This window comes from Narcine bancroftii, chromosome 3, assembly GCF_036971445.1.
Source record: "Narcine bancroftii isolate sNarBan1 chromosome 3, sNarBan1.hap1, whole genome shotgun sequence".
Taxonomy (NCBI): Eukaryota; Metazoa; Chordata; class Chondrichthyes; order Torpediniformes; family Narcinidae; genus Narcine; species Narcine bancroftii.
The window spans coordinates 203761009-203786592 of NC_091471.1; the positions used below are offsets into that span (position 1 = coordinate 203761009).

Sequence of the window (25584 nt, forward strand, 5' to 3'; positions counted from 1 at the left end):
CAGCCCATGTCCTTTTAAATTTTTGCTATCTATTTTCTTGGCTAAATGAGTAAGACTAGGTAACAAAAACCAACGGCCTGCTACAATTATCTATATGGGGTCCACGCTGTTCACTCCATACTTTGTTTCGATGAGAGAGTCACGTACAATATAGTCCCAGTTGTTGATTTAAAATGATGATCCAGTGTAAGCTAGTGAAAAAGGATGCAGAGAATCTACATGGGGGATATAAGCAGGTTAAGTGAATGGATGGGAACATAGCATATTCATGTTAAGTTAAAAAAAAATCTGTTTGGAAAAAATAGAAAAGAGGAGCATTTTTTAAATTATGAGAGGGTTGATATTCTGGTATCATGTCCTTGTGCTTAACTTGATGAGAGACAACGTGCAGATGCAGCAAGCAATTGGGAAGTCAAATAGTATGCTGGCTTTTATTGCAACAAAAATAAATATGTCTTATTGCACAGTAAAAAGGGCTTGGTGAAAGTGCACCTGGAATATTGTGTAAATGTTTCCTCTCTGTATCAAAGTAAGTTTGTACCTTGGGCAGCAGGAGTGCACACAGACTCATTTAATTGATTTCTTGAAAAAGGAATAGTTTAGTGTGAGGAGAGATTAAGTAGTCTGGCTTTAGAATTTAGAATCAAGTCACTGCCTCAAAATTAATCAGCATCTGATCTGGAGCTTATTCCAAATATATGTGGTACATTTCACAGGACACACCCACAGACACTCTTCCACAAGCAAGCATTTTCCATCAAAGTGGGCTAGCCATCAGCATGCTCCTGTTCAATATTAAATAACTCACTGCAATGTTTCAGCAAGATTTTGCTGTTTTTATTTAGTTTTTGATTCAGTTATTAGTTCAGATTAGGCTCATAAGAAATGTTTAAAGATTTTTTTTTGAATCTTAAATTTTATGCCCTTACAATTCCATTCATAGATAGAACATCATGAAATGAAACATTACTTGATACTGATAAATGAGATGATGGATTTATTTAAGATGAAATTCACATATTACATGTTAAATACATTCCAGAAAAAATATAGGGATCTTTTTTCTTAAATCAGAAGCTTGATTTCTGCTTGACTGAGTACATTCACATTTAAAGTTTGGAGAAAAGCTATCACAGAGGGAAACATGAAATATCTATGGTCGTACTTACCTGCCCTATAATTAGTGGAACTACTACAGTCATGGTCAGCTGAGAGAAAATGGAAGTAAACGGCACAGCAGATGAAGATCCCAGCTGCAAAATCAAAAACCACAAAAAAAATGAAAAAGGAACTATACAACCAATCCAAACATTCTACCTTCAATCTTCACATCTCATGATAACATAAAAAGGAGAAAAAAAGTCACTACCTTTTTGTAGAGGTTGGGCACATAAAGACAAATCATAAACGTGTTGAAAACTAAAGTTATGTAAAAGGTGCACATGTACAATATAATTTTTTTATAAGACTGGACAAATTATTGCATAAACAATTATTTCTGGCATCATGAGATACAACAATACTATAATTTGGGCTTATCAGTTACTTTGCAGAAGAATTCAGAACCAAGTATTTTACATGCCCATATATTGTATATGTTATATACATAATACATATGAATGTTATAGCGCAATGCTCCTACACCACCAGCAGTCCAAATTTGAATCTGCTGCTGTGTGTAAGCAGTTTAAATGTTCTCCCTGTGCCTGTATGGGTTTCCTCTGGGTGCTCTGGTTTCCACCCACCCTCAAAAAATGTACGGGGTTTAAAGGTTAATTGGTGTATTTGGGTGGCATGGGCTCATGGGCCAGAAGGACCTGTTACCATGCTGCAACTCCAAATTAAAAAAATGTCTGTAAACCAGAGGTACACTGCCAGGCAATAATTTGACATTATGATTTATCATGTTTGGTACAGTTAATACATTTTATCAGAAACAAGTAACCCGGATTAGCAGTTTGTTACACTTGAATACATTCAATGTGCTTTTGCAGAGGAATTGCATTTCAGAATGGCTCTCTCCATTTTGGATTTGGGACTTGCATTAATAGGGTAAGCAACTCTGCCTTCTTCAACAATCACACTGAAAAATCTTCAGTTTGTGATTCGGAGTCTGAAACCAGGACTTACACAATGAAATAGTAAATTCAATAGAAATTATATTACACAGTTAATTAAACAAAAAGAATGGAAGGAAAGATGAGAGGCCATAATTTATTTTTAGTTTATTATTTTAAAATTTTCAGCAATAACCTTAATGGACAATATGTTCAGTACCGAGGGATTTGTTTGGTGGTAATCAAAACTGATCATGCTGTTAAAATTTTACCACCATTGGAAAAAAGGTCATACAGGTTAGGACTTTATTCCCTGGAGTGTAGAAGAATGAGGGGAGATTTGATAAAGGTATTTAAAATTATGAGGGGAATAGACAGAGTAAATGTAGGTAGGCTATTTCCACTGAGGGTTGGTGAGATACAAACCAGAGGACATGGATTAAGGGCGAAAGGGGAAAGATTCAAGGGGAACATTAGGGGGAGCATCTTCACACAGAAGGTGGTGCAAGCATGGAATGAACCGCCAGCTGAAATGGTGAATGTGGGCTCATTTTTAATATTTAAGAAAAATTTGGACAGGTGCATGGGAGGGACATGGAGGGCTAGGGGCTGGGTGTAGGTCAGTGGGACTAGGCAGAAAAATAGTTTGGCATAGATTAGAAGGAACAAAGAGCATATTTCTGTGCTGCAATGTTATATGGAATGAACAAGACTTATGTCTATTGCATATCTATTGCTTAAATATAAAAGTTCACAATTTGAAATATTCCTGTATCAAACATCTCTGGAATGTATCAGAAAACACTCCTTCAAGAAGAGCAGGGCTATCATAATAAACCTTTTTTGTGCTCCATCCAAATCGAGTCCAAGTTCTTTACTTCTTATATTACTTAGAAGAAAGATCGCTGGATATTTTGGTATGTTGCTTTTTGTGATTTTATTATTATGATAGCCTTAGCTGTAGCAAAAAAATGAATTATGTCAACCTGGAAATCAGAAGATAGCCTGAGAATACAGCAATGGTACATAGAAATGAATAAATGTATTTCATTGGAAAAAATAACATATAATTTAAGAAATAACATCACAGTATTCGAACAAATTTGGGAACCGTACATGGAACACAATGGAGAAGTCCTACCGCGGACCTCCACCGCCTAAAATGACAGAATGAGAAGAAGATGAAATGAACTGACCCAGTGTGTAAAGGGAGATGACACAATTTTCTTGTTTATTTTCGTTGTGTGATGACATTGTTTAATGGGTTTAATGTATCGTGTATGTTGAACGTTGAGTGGGTGGGGAGGGGGGTGGGAAGGAGGGAGGGAAGGGAGGGGGGAAAAGGGGAGAAAATGAGACTGTGTATATTCAAGAGGGAAATGTTTGTGTGTGTATTTTGGTCAATATGGTTCATAGTGTGAAAAATTTTTTAAAAATTAAAAAAAGAGCAGGGCAACATTATGCTGGTTTCATTAATTAAATGGCTATGGGCATCTGCTAACTCTCTCATTTTTGTTGTGCTAATTGTCTAGAAATTCAACGGCCTCTTTTGTCCACAGCAAAATATGATAATGACCATTTACTGGTGAATTAATGGCTGTCCAGAAACAAAATGGACCACAAATCACCCACGTTCTTTCCACATTTATAGTCACACTAAAGGATATTGTTCCATATACGTTATTACCTTTGGAGAATCATAATGGAATCTGGACCATGTTAATTACTTCTTGGACAACCTTTATCTCCTAGCTCACTACTGGGTTGTCGTCTGACTGAGCCAAGTCAAAAACTATTATCCTTTGCAACCCCCCCCCCCAACTCAAGAAATCCCAATCTCCATGCATTTCCTGCCCAACTTTCCGTGCCCACATCAAATCCTGTCTTTTCCCTCCTCAGTCCATGACTTAATTCAAAAAAATGACCTCTCACTCCAAAATTCCATGATCTCCAGGGTTCTGGGCACCAATATCCCATCACCATCCAAAACGTCGCTCCATGACTTTCAATGTCATACCCTCCAACCTCAACTTTCTTTAAGCTAAGCTTCGTTTAGTCTATCCTGTGCACAATAATACATCATTGCCTGGCTTTCCCACTGCTCATATCCAACTACAATCATAAGCCATCCTTCAGTTACAGACTCCTTTCAATTTCAGTCGCTCCACTTCCCCACCAACATTACAATCCAATGCTGTTTGAAAAACTGGCTTCTTCACACTTAACAATTGTCAGACATTATTTGACATAGTGAGATTTTGAAGTGCAGTAATGAATAATGAAAGAAGAAAGGGATGGTTAAAGAAATACTTAAAACAATTTGATTTCCAAGGGAGATTGAAGTCAGCTATTTTATTGAATCCAGATTACATGATTCTATTAGGACAGAGGAGTAATTTGTTTTTCCTTAGAATGGGATGTTAAGCCCTAGTAAATCTCCATGAGATTACTATAAATCAACTGTAAAATTACACCAAAGGACATTAATTCATCAGAATATTTGTTTCAGATCACTGGTTCAACTTCAACTTTATAGTCTTTGATCTACCGCATAAATCTACATTTTTTGAGCTCAATCTTAAACACAAGAGATCTGGTAGAAAATTGTAGCTGTCAAAAACACAATACAAATGAAATAAATATTCATATGCATGTTAAACACAAAGATTTAATAATGGAGGTTAATACCAAATGAAAAGAAACATTGGAATATACCAACCTCAGTTAAAACAAAGAATGATGTACAATGATAAAACAGCAATTTTAGCAGGGTAGAGATGGCTATTTGATTCTTGTATGAAATGAATTTAAGTTCTTTCAGGAACTGATTATGCATAGCTCTATTTTCCTCTTTTCTTTCCAACACATTTTCCTGATTTTTAATGAACATTTTATATTCTTTGAGCAATTATCTAGAATCTTACAAAATAATACAGATGATCCATTACTCAAGATTACATCACATGTCAATAATGCTTTACAAAGGTCTCCCTCTTTCTTTATTATTATGATTTTCTGTTCCTTGATTTATTAATCCCAGTAATGGAAATAATTTAACTTCCTGATATTCTATTCATTTTATAAATGAAAAGTTATTTCATTAAATCTTTTCTCAATTATTGAGGCTTGAGAAATTATAGCTCTTAATCATCCATTCTGATTTACAACTGCTCAATCCTGACAACATGGAAACAAATCTACAGTCCATTTGCTCCATCACTAAGATGTACACTCTGCTCCATCCATGAAAGGTCCAAGGGGATGAAATTTACCCTTCTTTTGTGTGGTCTGCATAAATCCTCCCCTTTGATAGTCATATGTTAGCATATAAATTTCAAAACGTTTTCTCTTTAACAAGTTTTAAAAATCTACTCTAAGAATTTGCAATTTCATCAATTTGAGAAAAGTATTCCACTATTATTAACCCATGAAAAATAGGTATTTAGATGCATGATGCATTCGCTTTAATAATCAGAACAACAGTATAATTAATGTTGCTATATATAATGAAAGTGAACAATAAAGATTTTACATGAGAGAATTGCTGATATGAAGTAACCAGTATATGCAGATCTCAGACATTTTATGGTTTATATTGTTTTGCATTTTGTAATTTAGAAAATGATTATGAGCCTTTTAATCAGAGCATACTTTTATACATTATATTGTCAATTTCTTTAATCCTGATACAAAGTAATAAAGATAAAAATAAAGATTGCGTAAGCAAAATACAACAGTAAGAAAAAGGTACAGTACATTTCCGATTATCCAAACCACTCAGGACTGGACGTGTATTGGTTAACTGCATTTTGCAGCCCAGTTTAAGCAGAAAAATACTTGTATCAGCTGCCTCCAACCCCGACACCTCCCCACCACCATCGCCTAACCTGCCCGGGAGCCCAAGGTCTCTGCGCTGATCCCCGATACCTCCCGACCCACCGTTGTCACCAAACCTGCTCAGAAACCCGAGGACCCCGTTCCAATCCCCAATACCTCCCCACTTCCGTCACCAAACCTGCCCAGGAGCCTGAGGTCCCCGCTCCGATCCCTGACACCTCCCCACCGCTGTCGTTGAACCAGCCGGGGAGCCCGAGGTCGCCCCTCTGATCCCAGCCCAAAAGTATCAGCATAATACTTGTATCAGCAGTTAAAACAACAACAAAGAACAATGGAAGGTTTTTCAAGCATGAAATAAAGTTTAATGCTGACCAAAATACAATGTGATCTCTGCTTACAAAAATAAGATAAATGGAGCAACATTTAATATGGATTCAAAATGGCATTAACAGTGCACTTGAGTACATGAGAGTTCAGTTGGATTTAAAATGATGCTAACAGCCTCTCAGAGACCCATTTGAGTAAAAAAAATTCAACTTGTGACGTCATGTCGCCGCGAACATTTTTGTGGATAATTGAAAATTCCGGTAAAGTGGTTTTCGGATAATCGGAATTAAATGTATAAGATTAGCACAAGACTAAGTACTTACTTGTAATGCTAGTTCATTGCTTAGGCCAAAAAAAGGTATCAGTTTTTGTACATTACAGTTGGACATGAGTTTTTGAAACACCCAAAACATATAAAATGGTAGGTACTCACAAACAGCAGTAATAATAATGGTGTAATGATAATTCCCTGTGAAAACAAATATTAAATTATTAGATCCACTACTCCTCAAAGGAAAGGCATTTAAACTTTACTTTTTGAGTGGAGCTTCTCCTTAAAGAAAGGTAAGCCACTTTCTAAGGGGTGAGAGGTGATTCAGCACATTGTCCTATACTTTATCAAGCAGTCGTGTATTCTTTCTACATCCTTTAACTCCCAACACAATGAATATTGAACCACCTTCCTTCTGAAGAATTCAAATCGGTTATGTATTAATGCACACATGGGAAGCCCATCTACAAACATTTTCACTCAGAGATTAGCCTGTATCTGGAACGTCTTACCAGAGGAAGCTGTCAAAATGGACACAATTGCAGTGTTCAAGACACACAAACACAAATATGTGTAGATATACTCTGTGTGTGTGTGTGTGTGTGTGTGTGTGTGTGTGTTTATATACGCAGCACGTATGCATGTGTAGGATGGGGTTATAAGGATATGGACCAAATACAGACAAATAGGACTAGTCCAGACTCCCAACTCTGTCTATATGGACAAAGATGGGATTGTAGAGTGCGTCGAAAAAATCAAAGGCTTGTTGATCCAAACCAAAGGCTTTTATTAACTAAAAGACTAGAGCATATCACATGTAGGTCGACCAGTCCAGAATTATCTGATCTGGCTAGGAGCACCCTTTAAGACCTACCAGTAGGCGTGGCTACACTATCAGCCAATCACAGTCATCCTACAGTACAATCTGTACATATACACATTGGGGATAGAATCTGTACAATCACAGGGATGAAGGGGCTGTTCTGTCTGTATGACTCTGTCCTTCTATGTGTACAATAGTATTAGTCTTCACAGAACATCTGGTTTATAGAAACGTCATTTGAATATCATAAATCAAAATATTTGTTTTTTTGTTTCCACTCTTAATACCCATTCTGTGATAACAAAACTGGCTGCAGAGAAAGGGACTATTTCAGGGGGAAAATTAAGGTGATACATTTTGTGAGGGACAGGTGAGATGTTAAGGCCGAAAAACACAAATTAGTTGAAGAGACTATACAGTGTCAGGATGAAATGAGACTGTATTTTTAAAAAAAATTGTGATTAATATAGGTCTGCAGGTCAGTGGTGGAATGTGGAATCAAGTTTGAACATACACATATCACAATTGACAATACTTGTTCCATAAATACATATTAAATTACTGAACCAAAAATATGTTAGCAATATAATTTTTAACCTGTCAAAAAAGCAATTAAAACACATAATTTCATTTACTTGGTAATTCATAATTTTTCATGATGACAGAACTATTAAATTTCATTACATTTTCATGCAAAATTACAAAGAATCCACAAGTTGTTAGCTTTTCAGTGCTGTCAGACCCAATTCAATTTGCTAATAAATAACAGGAACAAAACAGTAAGTTTCCTTTCAACTAAAGCAAATGCATTAATTTACTTATGAGGATAATGAAACATATATTCTACATAGAGATTTTATTCGATTTTTTAAAAGTAAATTTGACTATATGACCCTTTAAAACAGAATTCAAACCGAGAGAAAAAAATGATGGGACAGTGCTGGAGAAGGTTGGAACTTTCAATTTCCTAGGAGCCCATCTTTCTGAAGACATTTTTTGGAGCCAACATGTCAAGGCAAGGGTGAAGAAGATTCACCAACGCTTCTACTTTCTAAGGCACACATGTCAAACTCAGGCCCGCGGGCCAAATTTGGCCCGTGATATAATTATATTTGGCCCGCAAGATCTTATCAAATATGTATTAGAGCTGGCTCGCTGGCTTCCGCGCCAGATTAGCGCATGCACAGCTAATACTACAAATCCCAGAATGCTTTGCAAATGCGTTGGCACCGGCCCGTCAGCCCGCTAATCGCCCCCACCTCCTCTCTTTACTTTCATTAGCATCTGCGACCTGTCGCCCAAATCACACGTAATAAACCCCTTACGAAAAATGGCCAAACGAAAGACAGAAAACAGGACCTTTCAAGGCAGGTGGGAGGCAAACTCTGACCCCAGAGTTTGATGAACATGCATCTAAGAAGAGATGCCAAGTATCTGGTTTAGACCCAGGTGCATCAGAGTAAATCACAGTGTAGCAAGCTAAGCTTGGATTAATATTTTCTTTGGTTAACTTTGGACTGTTCATAGTTGAAAGATTGGATTTTCATTAAAGCAAGTTGTTACTTTTTTTGACTTGTTGGTTTGTGAAAAAAATACATTTAAAAAGAGCTTAAAGAAATATTATTTATTGAATATTTTATTTCTCATTTGTTAATGCTTCTTCTGGAAAGAGTTTAACCAAAACTATTATTAAACATTTATTTTAATAAGAAAAAGTTTAACATTACATATGTTGAAAGAAGAGAAAACATGCAGATGTTGTTGAAAATTTTCAATAAATATTTAGTTCGGCCCATGATTTAGTCCAAGTTTTTAATTTTAGCCCTCTATGAATTTGAGTTTGACACCCCTGTTCTAAGGGGTGGGAAGTGACATACTTTATTAAAACCTCCTCAAGTGCACAGTGGAAATTCAAGTGCCCAGTTGCAGAGAGTCTGCAGAAGGTAGCAAATATGGCTAGCTTTATCAGAGGCTCTGTCCTCCAATATTGCAGACATCCCCCTGAGGTGCTGCCTTAACAAGGCAACCACAGAATAGAGGACCCCCACCAACCTGGTCACATCCACTTCTCACTTCAACTTGGGTAGAAAATGCAGAAGCCAAAAAAAATCAGTACTATTAGATTCACATTTTTTCCCAAGAGCTATCAGGTTCTTTAACCTTCCCGTACCATCTGAACTGGAACACTGCTCCAGGACCAAAGAACTGTCTGCACGATTGTAACATCACATTTTTTTTTCCACCAACTGCAAATGTGAATATTTAACATTTTATATCAATTTTTAAAATCTGTGTTAATTTTATTTATACTTATCATTTATTGATGTATTTTACATACCTATGTAGCAAGAGGAATTACAGTGCATATATGCATTGTACTTATGGATATGAAAATATATACTCATCATTATTTAATATGGAGTGTAAAATGTATTTTGATCTATATAAATAAACAATACTATCAATAATTGTATTTTAATTTCATGTCCATGTTGGGCACCCTTCACAAATTTGGCAGTGCCTTGTTATTACGATACAATCTACTTGTTATTGTTTTGCATCAAGGATTTCCACTTAGATTTGAAACCCATGGGCCAGACTTTCCTGAGAATTTTCTCCATTATGACATAGTGACCTCGACTTCAGTGCAAAATTCAAAATAGGCCATTAATTATGCCACAGTCCTTCTTTGGAATTTAGTATCGTCTGCCATTAAACAGGCCAAAAATTTTGAAAGGATTTAGAATCGATATGCCTCCATAAAAGTCAGTAACATTTTCTTCAATTTGATATTTGCTGGACAAGCATAATCAATATCTCTCTATTGTACTGCAGCAATTGTAAGAACAAGTTTGTAACAAGTTTACTCTGTTTAATATCAAGTTATCCAAACAAAAATCATTATGTAACTAACCACACCAAAAACTGTGACCAAGCTATATTTGTTATCTTCAAGATGACTAAATAGAAAAAAAATGAAGATTTTATGGAAAAATAATTGACCTCTCAATGGCAGAAATGGACTTGATGGTTCAGATGGAAAACAAATGAGTATTTTGTTAAAAGGAACCAATTAACAATTCACTTTATGAATTAACCAATCATTGGGCTGACTATTTCAATAACATCCAATGTTCAGAAATGAATCCTTTGCAAGTTTTTGCGGCTATTGTCATTTAACCTCCCAGGTTCTGTCCTTACAGTCAGCGTAGGAAAGGGCATACTATCATACAAAAAATACTTTTTCTCCAGGCATAAAGGAGTATTTCTACTGAATGAATGGACACTCCAATGATGTGTGTGTGTGTGTGTGTGTGTGTGTGTGTGTGTGTGTGTGTGTGTGTGTGTGTGTGTGTGTGTGTGTGTGGGGTGGCAGCGGGGGGGTTGTTGGTGCATTAGGAAAATATTCCCAGAGTTTAGAGCAACCTAGTTTAATGAGGAAGTGTTAATAAAAACTTACATCAAAAATGGGGAAGTTGGAGATAAAGTTGCAGGAAAATGGATAGAGAGAACAAAACGAAAGATCTGCAATAAGATGGAGAACAACAGAAATTGAATAATACACATGTCAGCAGTGCCCGCTGAAAGTCAGTGTTTAAGGCTAGTGCTCCATGCAATACATTACAACATGAGAGATGGATTCACAGATGATATGAAGAACAATCTCACAAATTACAAAGTCTTATCAGAAAACCCATAAAAAATTGTGCACGCTGCTCTTTCAATTCTATATTTGTTGATAGCTGTGTTTTAATCGATTCAGAAATACTTTCAGAATAGGTTATTTGACCATCACAGCAGTCCTTAGTTGGTTTAAGAGATATGTAAAACGTATGCAGAGTATGTTTCTCACTACCCTGCATTCCTTCAAGAACTTCAGGTCTGCAACTGTTTCAAATGTATATCTACTCTCCCCTCAACTACTCTGTGAGACAATTAACTGTTGCAACAACATGCAATATGAATACATTCCTCCTGATCTCTTTATCTTTGATTTTGATGTCCTTTCTGTGACATTAATCAATTATGATTAATAACTTGGAAGATTCAAAACCAATTAATGAGGCTTTCTATGTTTCTTTACAGGAAACATATTTTGTACCTTTAAATAATGATCATGCTACTGTGACAGAATATGTTGGTTTTATATTGCATATAGATATGATTTGGGGAGATAAAATGTGGCAAGTTTTTTTAGTGTAGGTCACATACAAACACTTCAAAACAGTTCTCATTTAAAATACTAGAGCTCTGCTCAAGCTAGACTGGCTGACTCCAAAGGCCTTTGCAAAAGGCTTGGGGAGTGCCCAAGGGACTTCACTAATGGATTGTTGTTTTGAAAAGCAACAGTTGAAAGAATTCGGAGGAGTAGGTTCGGAGCCGCAGGCTGTCTGGGATTGCTGTTTGCTGTTCTAAGAGGATTTTGCAAGCAGAGAGGGGGTCAAACAGGCTTTTCTCTGAGAGAGAGAAAGAGATCAATTCTGCAGTTTTACAGTCAGGAGCCACTGCTGGGACTGGAACAGGACAATCTGGCAAGCTTGTGTAAAAACCCCATTTTGGAAGATGGGTTGTGAGTGCTTAATTCAGCCTGGTCAAAGCCCTTGTGGTTCATACAAGAGGTGAGGACTGGCTGCCTAATGTTTCACTTGAAATATGAGAAACAAAAAGGACTCTGTGGTGACCTGAAAGAAAGAGGTTATCATCTGGAGAACCCTATTGGGGCAAGTTTCTTTGGCAAGACACTGAAGTGGCCGATAAAAAGGAATCAGTTGTGGGTGTCCAGTGAACAACAAATCTCTTTCTGAAAACCGTCAAGAACTTTCCTGAGCGGTAATAATTTACCTTTCAAGCACCGAAGCCTGGTGAAATTCATAAATGTTAAATTCTGTGCACAGTAGAAGAATTGCCTGCAACCAGTGAACTTGAAAGAGTGAGAAAGATTGGACTGTAAACCAAAGAACTTTTCTAAACTTACACACACTTAGAATTAGAAGGAGGTTAAGTTAGGTTAGTTAATAGTGATAGTTAAAGTGTGATTCTGTTTTCATGTTTAAAGATAATTAAAATCAACTTTTGTTTAAGTAACCATTTGTCTTGGTGAATTTCTATTGCTGCTCGGTTTTGGGGTCCTCTGGTCTTGTAACACAACAAATCCTTTATATAAACAGGAATTTGTCAGTCAGACAACTGTGATATTGAAATATCAGCCAATATGCATGAACCAACCTTCATAATGAACTGTTCAGAAACAACTTTTGGATTCAGTAGGGTTGCATAGGCAATCAATAATGACCAAAATATCAAGGCATTATTGATACTTGTTTATGATCTTAGGTGTTCTGAAGCATAATTATTGTTCTTATTCTCTACATTACTCCATCATTGTTTTACATTAATTAGAATTAGCTAAAATTAGAAATATAATAAAAAAAGTTGTAAATTTTATGTAATGGTAAACAACTGATTTTATTAAAAAATCAAGTTGCAGTTGGCAACAAGTGCAATTTTCAAGTCTGCGCCAATTCCAGATGAGAATTCAAACATTTGTAACCTGCTCACTCTAGTGGCAAATACCTGCTATATCAGCAATGAAATAAGCTAAATTAGCTAGAAAAACACAAGAATTAACTGCAAAGTTAATTTTGCGCAAAGAAAAGTTGGAAGGATTCACCAGACTGGGAAGCATCCATGCAGAGAAATGGTCAGTCAACCTTTCAGGTCAGGACCCTTTTCTGAAACTGTAGGCCCTTTTAGGTGGACTCTCCGCCGTGAGAGCAGTGGCAGGAGCAGATCTTAATTTGTGGACTCATTTTTCAGGTGGCAGCCCGAAAAGGCTTCTGCGTGGTCCACCTGAAAGGGCCTATTCATATCCAGAGGTGCCTCGTAGTCCCATTGACTCTGCTATGGGTGGGTGACGGGCCACAATAACTCAATTGAGGGGGGGAGCCATGGCCCACGAATGCCACCCCCATGACACCAAGCCTGCGAGATACCAAGCATAAAAGTGAGAGGGGAGGAAAACCTGTGGAGGAACCAAGAGGCATTACCACTCACAGTGGCCGTTGTGTGAAATACTGGTACCCGTCCAGCTCTTTGGTCTGAAAGCTGTTGAATGCGACCTTCAAAGAGCCTCACCGGCTTAAAACGGAGTTTCAATGCCGAACTCTGTACGTCTTCCTCTGGATCCATTCTACGCTGAGTCCTGGCTTCTTGTAAACAAGTAGGCTCAGACAATTTCAGAAAATGTAGTTTTTTAACAGTCTGTTGATGTTTTCTTTTACCTTTTTTTTGCCTATAAACCATTAGGTACTAATCCAACACCTCTTATTATTTATAAACTTTTAAAAGAACTTTAACGGGCACTTAAAGACAAAACAATAAATCAGAGTCAGGAGAGGTCTGGAAGGCACGTCTGTTCCCTATGCCATCTTGCCACGCCCCCGTTACTGAAATATTTTGCTTGAGAAAAATTGTCAATGGCCCATTACCTTTGGAGTTATGAAACCGTGCACTAATTAGTTAATTAGGTTTTTAAACTTTTTCTTTCCACTCACATCCCACCTTAAGCAAACCCTTACTAATCACAGAGCACCTATGGCAGAGGGAATACTTAAAATTGGTATGCGAGTGGGAAAAAAAGGTTGAGAACCACTGATTTACACCCTCTCAACATAAACTTGGGGTAATTTACAAAAGGCAATTAATCTATCTCACTCAAGAGACTGTAGATGTAAGAATCTGGAGCAGAACAATCTGCTCGAGGAACTTTGATGAAGGATTCTAGCCCAAAAACTGACATTTTTTTGTCTAATTAATACTGCATGACCCACTGAATTGCTCCAGCAAAATTGTGTTCTGCAACCAATCATCCAACTTTGGAATGTAGGAGGAATCCAGTCCACACCAGGGGCTTGCATACAGTCACAAGTACAATACATAAACTTTATACAGTCAGCACCCATGTCAGGATCGAAACCTCTTTGTAGTGAGACAAGTGCAGTACCCACTGAGCTACTGTTGCACACTTATTACCTCGGGATTGGAGATGAGACCACAATATATCTCAACGTTTTGTAATGGGGACTGCCCTTGCCTGGGTCAGAGCTAAGCAGATTTGACTTTCAAATGAAAATCTTACTAAAGGAGAAGAAAATCCATGCTGTTATGTTTAAAAACTCCAGTGTGAGAAGAAACCATCCAAAGTTGTGGTCCCTCTCACACTGCTTATGTAATGGTTCTGGCAAAGAACTTGGGGTTTCAATGTTGCATTCACTCATTTCATACACATGGGTTTCCATCAGCAGATACGTTTCATTCATGCATTCTCTCAGCAAGGAAATATAACTCTATTGATTTGCCAGTAGATGGCAAAATAAGCCCAGTTGCAAGAGAAAGCTTAATTACTTCCACCTTATTTTACATAATTGTCACGCTGCAGAACAATGAGAAGTCTGAGGAAGAAGTATCTCTGTTAAAAGTTCCCACCACCACCAGTGAGAAAATTACGGATGTTAGTCGTCAATTTTACAGAAAAAAGTGGCAAGTGTTTATTAAAAATGTGAAGTTTTATTCCTAAAAAGTGACTCATTGAAATCATTTCAGTGATAGCAACTAGAGGGAGAACTTGAATACATCTTCATAATTAGTGGAACCAGCATGAAGCACCCAAATATCTCCTCCCAGCTCACAAGAATGACTAACTCTAGGAATATATTTGCATATTTTATTGGATATTTTGTATAGGACTACTGTAATAATTCTATTCCCAACTAAATATAGTACATACTGACTTACGACCCACTCAACTTAAGTCCATCTGCATTTATGACTGAATTTTAAAAAAATAAGAAAATATATAAAATTTACACAGTTTATGTTGTATTTGACAAACTATAACAGGGATACAGGGCAAGTAAGAGCCAAAATCTATGTACTTACCTTGTTAGTCGGCATCCCGGGGTCTGAAGGCCTGGTGTGGCCATTTTGATTCCTGTAGACATATGCGAGTCTTTAGTTGGCGTATGTACGGTGGGTTTGTGTATTGGAGTTTGGTTGGAGCATGCACGAGAGTTAAGGGCACAAATTCAATATCATCAGGGCGCTTAACTCTCACGCTTGTGCCTGTAATATATTCTCTCAGAGATAAACACACAGGTTTATTCAAAATAGAGGCCACAGATTCCAAGTCCTCACAACCAGACCTCAGTGGAGATTCCACTCCCATCCAAAAGGTGGAGGTAGAGAGTGGCGGTATTGCAACTTATTACAACTCCTACTTTAAAGAAAAAGTTATGTTTGTTTACATTTTTGAAATAGTGTGTTTTACACCATTATTTTTTTAGGAACTGAACAAACTCTGAACAAAACTGAGGTCCATTATTGGATACTATTTCCTCTGGAAATCCATATGATGCAAACAAACCCCGCAAAACATCCATTGTTTTGCTGGATATCGTTTTGGTCATTGGAAACTCCTCAACCCATTTTTAATGACTATCCATCACAATGAACAATTTCTGCCCCTCCAACTCGGTAAAGTCTATGTGTACTCTTTGCCACATCCTGATAGGCCAAATCCCGCTTGTAGAGGAAGTGTTGGTGGATTCTTTCCAACTGACTGACATGTACTACACTCTTTGACACACTGCTCTATGTCTGTATTGAGACCTGGCCACCATACGTAGCTTCTAGCTAAACTCTTTGTCAAACACATCCCCAGATGTTGGTCATGTCTTTTAGTAATTGAGCTCTGTATCTCATCAGAATAACCACCTTAGTTCCTGATCTACAACCCTGGTCTACTGACATTTCATTACTATGCACAAAGAATGGCTTGATTCAGACAACTGATATGGCCAACCATTTCAGATACACTCTCCTACTCTTGACAAAATTCTGTCTGTGCGTGTAGCTTTACGAATGTCTTCTGATGTAACAGGCAACTCTTCTACATATGAAAAGAAGAACACAACTTCTCTATTTGGAACAACATCAGATTCTAATAGTAATCTGGACATAGCAATGCTGATGCTGTGCTCCATAGACTTGCGATACTGAATGTCATATTGATAAGCGGACAATATCAATGCCCATCTCTGCATGCTATTGGCAGCTAATATTGATACATGTGCCTGAGGGTGTAGAATCACTGTTAAGGGCTTGTGATCTATCTCTATAGTGAATTTATGACCATAAAGATATTTGTAGAACCTTTTAACACCAAAAATCAAAGCAAATCTTGCTGCACTAAGGGTTCTAGATGCAAACGAAATGGGTCTTTCCTCCCCATTTTCTAGCCCATGAAAAATTACTGCACCTACACCATAGGGAGAAGCATCACATGCTAGTTTCACTGGCTTACTCACATCATAATGTACCAGCATTTTACCCTCAACTAACTGTGCTTTACACTGTTTGAAAACTTGCTCACAAGAGCGCGTCTACTTCCTTTTCACCTCTTTTCTTAAGAGCTCAGTTAGAGGATGCAAAATTGTTGACAAATTTTTCATGAACTTGCCATGTAGTTTACTAACCTTTAAAAGGATCTGAACTCTGAGATGTTGCGAGGAGTGGGTGCATTTTTTTAGTGCATCAACCTTACACTTGGTGGGGTGTAAACTTTCCTTGTCTATCCTGTGCCTTAAGTACTCAAATGAGTCTTTGTAAAACTTGCACTTGGAATCCTTCACACGTACATCGTGTGCTTCGAGATGTTCTAACTCTCATCATGCGTCATCCTGTCTGGGGCTGAAATGAGAATAACATCAAGATAGCACACCACACCTTCAATACCCTTAAGGATTTGGGTCATTACCCCTTGAAAAATCCCCGGGGCTGACGAAACACAAAATGGGAGTCAGTTGTATTGGTTTAATCCCTAATGAGTATTGATTGTTAGTATGCCTTTGACTCTTTTTCTACCTCTAATTGTAGATAGGCATTAATTAAATCCATCTTGGTGAAAACTTGACCACCCGTGAGTGTACTGAACATATTTTCTGCCATGGGCATGGTATTTGGAACACTACCTTCCAGCACCCAATTTACTGTTACCTTAAAATCTCCAAAAATTCTATTACCATCTGACTTTGGTAAAACAACAATGGGGGTTGCCCATGAATTATTTTGTTTTAGAGATAATATTCTCTAACTCGTCTTTTTAGTTCATTTTCAACTTTGTCCTTTAGTGCATATGGTACAGAATGAGCTTTACAATGCACTGGAGTTGAAGCTTGGTAGCCTGAAATTGGCTCTCCTTCCTTGCTGAATACCTTGGAATGACACGAGATGACATCAACTGGACACTCAAACATGGAAAATTGTATTTCAATTAAGCTTTGTTTCCTGCAAACAATTTCTTCCTAGCAGGGCCAGTTTTTCTTCCTTCACCACTACTAAGGGCTACTCTGCATGCTGACTCTCATAACAAACAGATACAAGAACCCTTCCTGAAACAGGAATTATTTCTCCTCCATAACTTCTTAGCTCCATCTGCTTCCGATGGACCAGTGTCAATTTCCATCATAGCAGATTCTACATTTAATTCAAATTGTATGATCATATTTGGGACACAATCTGTGTGACATGTGGAGTTGCTGTATATAGGGTACAGGCTTAACGGCTCAGCATCTCTCATTGGTTCCTGTACCAAGTACAGTGACTGGTGATTCTTTGTTGTCGCTGTTCCCTTGGCCTTTTTTGCCTAGCAACAGGCCTTCGCCAGGTGACCAATTTTGTGACAAACATAGCATTCTGCCCTTAAGAAAGGGCATAACTTCGCCACATGAGCCCCATAACATCTGTAACATGCTAGCATCGACACTTTGCTGCTTTTTGGTGACTGGTGACTCTTGTTCTTTGCTGACTCTAGGTGCATCGGCTTGCTAGACTGAAGCATATTCATTTCAACTGCTGGTTAACATTGACTCGTTCTCACCTCCCGGAAACCCTTCTCTGCGAGGTCCATGGACAAAGCCGTGGAATAGGCTAAATCAAATGTCAGATTGGACATAGTCATTAACTTCAAATCCTCTCACTTCTTAGTCCATAAACAAAGGCACGATCTTGAAAAAGACCAAAATTGCAATGTATGTACAGCCTCATTATTACAATAATAAAGTTACTTATGTCCTCTTCTGGCAGTTGCCGTCAAGCAGCACCGAATCTATAGCTCTCAGCTATTTCCAATGGTTTGGGGTCATAATGTTCAGTTAGCTTTGTAAGAATGTCTTCCAATGCCGTATCTTTCGGTTTTCCAGGAGCCAACAAGTTTTTCTGGCTCATAAACAGCAGGTCCCACTTCAGTCAGAAATATAGCCCTTTTCCTGGACAATAGCTTCATTTTGCTGTAATATCTCTTTGTTAGAGCCTGCAAATTCAACAATATAATTTGCAGCAAAGAACATATCTAAACTTTCCACATAAATGGTAAATGCCTCCTATTTTGTTGGAACTCGCCAAGTCTTCTGATGAAACCACTGGGTATTGCCATCCTGGGTTCAGGGCCTGGATCTGCCTCACCAGGTGCTTTCAAATTTTGAAAAACAAATCTTTCAGCTTTTAGCTGTTCAAAAATGTCCAAAATACTGTAAGAAACAGAAGTACCTTCACAGAAATTGCTCGAGACAAAAATTGAGAACAAAGAACATTTATTATACAACAATGCAAAGTTGGGTGCTTCCCCTTACCCTGGAAATACACACATACACTAGGGCTTACCCAACTTTTATACAGTTGATTTCAGTATAGGTATACCCTCCCCCTTACATTTTTCTGCCAACTGGATGGGTTTGGCATTAGGCAATCCTGTCTGCCTAATCCTGTCTGTTTCTGTGAACTTGGAGGACCAGGGGGTATCCTGTCGGTGTCCCATCATGTCATTATCCTTATTGTCCTTATTCACAAACCCGCCTTTGTTCTAATTCACACCTTCCCGACCCTCAGGGCTACAACCTCTTCATATTCTTTTTTCTTTGGCTTGGCTTCGCGGACGAAGATTTATGGAGGGGGTAAAAAGTCCACGTCAGCTGCAGGCTCGTTTGTGGCTGACAAGTCCGATGCGGGACAGGCAGACACGATTGCAGCGGTTGCAGGGGAAAATTGGTTGGTTGGGTTGGGTGTTGGGTTTTTCCTCCTTTGCCTTTTGTCAGTGAGGTGGGCTCTGCGGTCTTCTTCAAAGGAGGTTGCTGCCCGCCAAACTGTGAGGCGCCAAGATGCACGGTTTGAGGCGTTATCAGCCCACTGGCGGTGGTCAATGTGGCAGGCACCAAGAGATTTCTTTAGGCAGTCCTTGTACCTTTTCTTTGGTGCACCTCTGTCACGGTGGCCAGTGGAGAGCTCGCCATATAACACGATCTTGGGAAGGCGATGGTCCTCCATTCTGGAGACGTGACCCATCCAGCGCAGCTGGATCTTCAGCAGCGTGGACTCGATGCTGTCGACCTCTGCCATCTCGAGTACTTCGACGTTAGGGATGTAAGCGCTCCAATGGATGTTGAGGATGGAGCGGAGACAACGCTGGTGGAAGCGTTGTAGGAGCCGTAGGTGATGCCGGTAGAGGACCCATGATTCGGAGCCGAACAGGAGTGTGGGTATGACAACGGCTCTGTATACGCTTATCTTTGTGAGGTTTTTCAGTTGGTTGTTTTTCCAGACTCTTTTGTGTAGTCTTCCAAAGGCGCTATTTGCCTTGGCGAATCTGTTGTCTATCTCATTGTCGATCCTTGCATCTGATGAAATGGTGCAGCCGAGATAGGTAAACTGGTTGACCGTTTTGAGTTTTGTGTGCCCGATGGAGATGTGGGGGGGCTGGTAGTCATGGTGGGGAGCTGGCTGATGGAGGACTTCAGTTTTCTTCAGGCTGACTTCCAGGCCAAACATTTTGGCAGTTTCCGCAAAGCAGGACGTCAAGCGCTGAAGAGCTGGCTCTGAATGGGCAACTAAAGCGGCATCGTCTGCAAAGAGTAGTTCACGGACAAGTTTTTCTTGCGTCTTGGTGTGAGCTTGCAGGCGCCTCAGATTGAAGAGACTGCCATCCGTGCGGTACCGGATGTAAACAGCGTCTTCATTGTTGGGGTCTTTCATGGCTTGGTTCAGCATCATGCTGAAGAAGATTGAAAAGAGGATTGGTGCGAGAACACAGCCTTGCTCTTCATATGCAGAACTTGCTAATACAGTCTAAGGCTTACCTTACTAATTGCATATGCAGAAAAAGACCCTTATCTTATTCAGACTAACTTTCTTCTTCTTTCTTTGGCTTGGCTTCGCGGACGAAGATTTATGGAGGGGGTAAAAGTCCACGTCAGCTGCAGGCTCGTTTGTGGCTGACAAGTCCGATGCAGGACAGACAGACACGGTTGCAGGGGAAAATTGGTTGGTTGGGGTTGGGTGTTGGGTTTTTCCTCCTTTGTCTTTTGTCAGTGAGGTGGGCTCTGCGGTCTTCTTCAAAGGAGGTTGCTGCCCGCCAAACTGTGAGGCGCCAAGATGCACGGTTTGAGGCGATATCAGCCTACTGGCGGTGGTCAATGTGGCAGGCACCAAGAGATTTCTTTAGGCAGTCCTTGTACCTTTTCTTTGGTGCACCTCTGTCACGGTGGCCAGTGGAGAGCTCGCCATATCTTATTCATGCTGGTGAACTTGCTGATTCTAAAATTCTAAAAGGCTAGAAGACCCTTATCTTATTCAGACTAACTTTACTTCCTACATTCTAATAACTACTCTTATCCTATTCATACTGGCTTTATTCATTACACATATATCTATACTAGTTTCCTCATCTTCATATTTTTATATCAGTTTTTACTCATCTCTCACAATACCTTTTCTGGTATCCCTTGCCCTTCCAACTAAACAGGCAGCTAAATTTTAAAAACATAATCCCAACCTTGTTGCTAAATGTGTAATATATTCAAACAGAGATAAACACACATTCAAAATGGAGGGTACAGATTCCAAGTCCTCACAACCAGACCTCAGTGGAGATTCCACTCCCATCCACAAGGTTGAGCTAGAGGGTGGAGGTATTACAACTTACTACAGTGTGTTGGAATCTAGGGGTTAAAACATTATGAAAGAAATGATTAATTAATAATTTTATATTTACTGCATGGTTCAGGGAAAAAGAGGAATGTGATTAAGTGGCAATCACAGCATGGAGCAAAGTTGGCTGAGCAAAATTGTCTGCTCCCAAATACAGGGAGAGGAAATGCATAAAACGATTTAGGAGGAATGCTCAAACTGAAGGAGGTGGTGAGTAGCACAGGAGACACAGGCCAGACCAGAATAAAGAATGGCCTGCAAGAAACAAAGGGAATGAAAAACCAGTCTAGGAGGAAGATTAAGGCATGAGGAGGTGTTAAAGAGAACAGCAGAAATTGGCCAGACAGGAACAGAATGGTGATTAGAAATATCTGGGGATGAATTAATTTCTGATCAAAACAACAGGATAGTCTGGCCTGGAGGATTAAGATGGGAGCGCTACACCCCAGATATCTGCAAAACAGGAGATGACTGTGATAACCCTTATGCAAAAAGATCTAGCAAAGGAAGCCAACTTTTGTTCTGTATGATAAGGTTGATCTATATAAACTGAGCCAACTAGACAATAGGGGTCAGTCTTGGGGAATAGCTCACTGTGCAGGTGACCTATGAACTAACGACTGACCCAGAGCTCTGTTAAGTTTTATTCTTGTGCTGTATAATAAATTGACTGTTGAACCGAATACCTTCTCCTATCACTTCATTCAAAGAACACGCTGGACTCAGACCACACATAGACTAAATTAAGAGTAAGGTAAAGCCAGAGTCCGACAATTTGGTGACCCCGACGTGATGAAGATGGAGAAGTGACGGAAGAAAAAGATACGAAACATCGGTCGATTGTGGTGTGGTGATAACAACAAGTGGCCATTCAACAAAAGGAGGTAAGCAGACGCCTGTTTAAACGAAGTTCTGCTATTGGCAACGATAAAATTGTGTGTTGTCACTACTCTGCAAAAGTCCTAGTTAAAGCCAAAGAATAAAGCTTCAGGGGTTAGAGTCCCCTGCAAGAAACGGGGGTTAGAGTCCCCCGTAAGGAACTGGGGTTAGAGTCCCCTGTAAGAAGCGGGGGTTAGAGTCCCCTGCAAGAAAAGGGGGTTAGAGTCCCTCTAGTAGAACGGGGTTAGAATCCCCTGTAGAAAAAGGGGGTTAGAGTCCCCCCTAGTAGAACGGGGTTAGAGATAAAGGTTTAGACACTTGGCCAAATAGAATAAGGTGTAGTGTGATAGTTATTTGTTTCTATAGTGTATAATAAGTATTTGGTTAAGAATAGTGTATCATAATAGTGTACAATAAGTATTTGTTTAAGGATCGTGTACCATAGTAGGGTATAATAAGTATCTGTATAAGGTGTATTGTGTTATAGTTATTTGTTTCTATAGTGTATAATAAGTATCTGTTTAAGAATCGTGTAGTGTATCATAATAGTTTATAATAAGTATTTGTTTAAGGATTGTGTACAGTGTGCCGCTGGTGTTTATAATAACGTGGGAAGGGTCGAAGTAGATTGCAGGGTGGCAAAATCCTACCGGGGAGAGACCCAGTGAAGTACGAAGTCTAAAGGGTTAAAAATCGGAACATAAGATGGAAGGAGTAATTAGGGATGTAGGGCAAGAGTTCGGGGAAGACAGATGGGTTCCCCCAGCTGTAAACCGACAGTGGGAAAAAACAAGGAATCAATTGCTGGGAGGATTACCGAAGGGAGAGGAGGTACAAACAGATATGGAAAGAGCTGCAGAGTCAGGGGAAGGTACCGCGAGGGTTTGAAAAAATCCGGCTGGTAATGTACTTAGGAGAAGCCGAGAGGGAAGCGGCAAAGGAGGTACGGGAACATGAGGCAAAGGGACAAGGATATATATGGAATAGAAGAAGGCTTAAACAGCAGAAAGAAGTGAAGGAACAGAGAAGGGCAGATTTACACAATATGACATTGGCTTGCATGGGTGTGGAAGCGAACCTTCAACATGATATTAAAAAGGGATCCCCTATCACAAAGGAGAAAACGGGGGAGGTTAAGCCGTCAGCCCCGCTATATCCAAAGTTACCAGAGACATTGCCACCACCTTATCCTATTCCCCAGATGCCAACGATGCAGATAAGTGAGGGAATAGTGAATGTCACTGAGTTAACAGGTCCAGAACTACATGAGGCGAAGGAGAGACTTAAGAGAGTTGCGCAGGAGAGAGTGGAGGAAACAAAGGAATGGGTGCATGAAATACAGAACGATATATGTGCAGTAAGGGAAAATAGTAGGTGCTTGGGAGAAACAGATGAGAGAGCGCTGGGACAAGAAGAGGAGAATAGGAAGGGAAATGACCCAGCGAGTGTCAGATGGGAGCGGGAGAGAGAGCAGAACGAGGAAACTGATATAGCTAGTGTGAGTGTTGAGAGTGATAGGGGTGATAGGAGAATATGTGTCCAGTCACGAAATTTTGTTGAAGCAGGCAGAAATTGTAAAGGATGATCCGTTTAAAGTGGAGGTGAGGGTGGGAATTGACAGTAAAATCAATGAACTTTTCAAATTTTATATTATCGCAGGGAATAGAATCGATGTACCAGAAATAAAGTACGTAAGTGTATGGTATTTTTAACATTAAGGGTTTGCAATTGAATGTTCAATTCTCCATAATATTGAAATGCATGATTTGTACAATATGTAATTCACAAATCCACTGCTTCATTTCATGTAAAAACCTGGTCTTATAATTCATTAAAATGGAAGATATTTTATTTTGCTCCTTATAAAGTCCTAGAAACAAACTTGCTTTGAAATCTGTAAATCAATGAAATGTTGCTTAAGTTGCTTATAAAATGATGCATATTTTATGAGCTATGTTGCAGGATCTTTAATTATTTAACTTAGATCTAACTTCAGGTTATTTACATTAAGATAACACTATTAAATTAAAATTACTTCATAAGCAATGAAGTCTATGACACACAGGAATGAGATTAAAATTCTAGACATACATACAGCATGGTTACAGGCCCTTCTGGTCCTTGAGCCCCTGCTGGCCAATTAAATCCAATTAACCTACAACCCTTGCATGTTTTGAAAGGTGGGAGGAAACTAGAACACTGGAAGGAAACCCACACAGAGACAGGGGGAACATACAAACTCCTTACAGACAGTGACAGATTCAAACCTAGATCACTAGCATTTTAACAGCATTGCGCTAACTACTATGGTAATTTCTTGCCAGCAACTTTTGTTTCCTGATGTCATGCCAGAGACAGAGAAAGAAGTATTATAAGCAAAAATAAAAACTGTTTGAGGAATTCAGCATCCAGCTGCATCCATGGAAGCAAAGGGATAGTCAAGATTCTGCAGCAGGGCTTAGAGCATATAGTGAATATAGCCAATAGAAAGAGGAGAGAGCGAGGAATGAGACTTTTGCTACCATGTGAAAGGTTCAATGAGGTGAGGCAAAAGCTGATGTAGCTTGGTGTGGATGGAATGGGGGAGGAGTGGAATTAGGGGACAGTGGCTGGTAGAGACAGACAAGGAAAAGGCGGGAAAAAGGGGGCAAATTAATCACGCGATGGGAAAGTATGAAGATAGAGACAGAGATTGGAAGGTGGTAAGTGGAAACAAGATGCTGCAGATTCTGGAATCTGATAAGTAAGGAAAATGATAAATGGAGCCAGCTAAGCAAGGGATAATGGACAGATGGAGGTACAAATAGCTCTGAGAGGAAAATCTTATAAAAGGGAGTAGACACAGTCCAGTATATCAAATGCAAAACTCTCCTCACCATCGAGAAAATCAAGGTGGAGCCCTGCACAGGAAAGCAGCAGCAATCATCAAGGATTCATACCACCTATGACACATTCTGTTCTTGCTACTCTCATCAAGAAGTACAGGTGCCAAAGGTGTACTACCAGGATGGTACCCCTCCATCATCTGTCTCCTAAACAACACTGAATCAGAGATTTACTGAATAGTTATTGCACAGTTTGTTTGCACTTACTTCTTAATTTACATTTCTCTTTCTTTTGTATATGATATCTTTTCTTGAGTACAGTTTTTAGCACCACCGATAAATAGAAATTCTGCCTGGCCTGCAGGATTGTATGTGAGGTAAAACACAGGATTCTGTTGACACTGTGGTTAAGTGAAAAAACACACAAATGCTGGAGAAACTCAGCAGGTCAAACAGTGCCTTTATGTTGCAAAGGTAAAGATACATAAAGGCAGTGAGAGGAGGAGAGTGACCACCAGAGGTGTGAGC

General features: G+C 39.1%; 1 protein-coding gene across 18 annotated transcripts in view; it reads right to left on the bottom strand.

The window, feature by feature from the left end:
- Positions 1–25584, bottom strand: part of slc10a7 (solute carrier family 10 member 7) — a 199254-nt gene that overhangs the window by 52635 nt on the left and 121035 nt on the right. For 6 of the 18 annotated variants that reach the window (XR_011354073.1, XM_069926355.1, XM_069926359.1 and 3 more), the window contains exons 6-7: positions 6655–6690; positions 1170–1253 (exon numbers count right to left, since the gene is read on the bottom strand). Coding sequence is in view for 7 of the 18 variants with exons in the window: in XM_069926355.1 (XP_069782456.1) it covers positions 1170–1253; positions 6655–6690 (120 nt within the window). In the remaining 11 variants the exon portion in view is untranslated. Of the gene's footprint in view, positions 1–1169; positions 1254–6648; positions 6691–10818; positions 10841–25584 lie in introns of those variants that run through there. The other 12 variants (XM_069926357.1, XR_011354077.1, XR_011354075.1 and 9 more) reach the window with 6 other exon arrangements.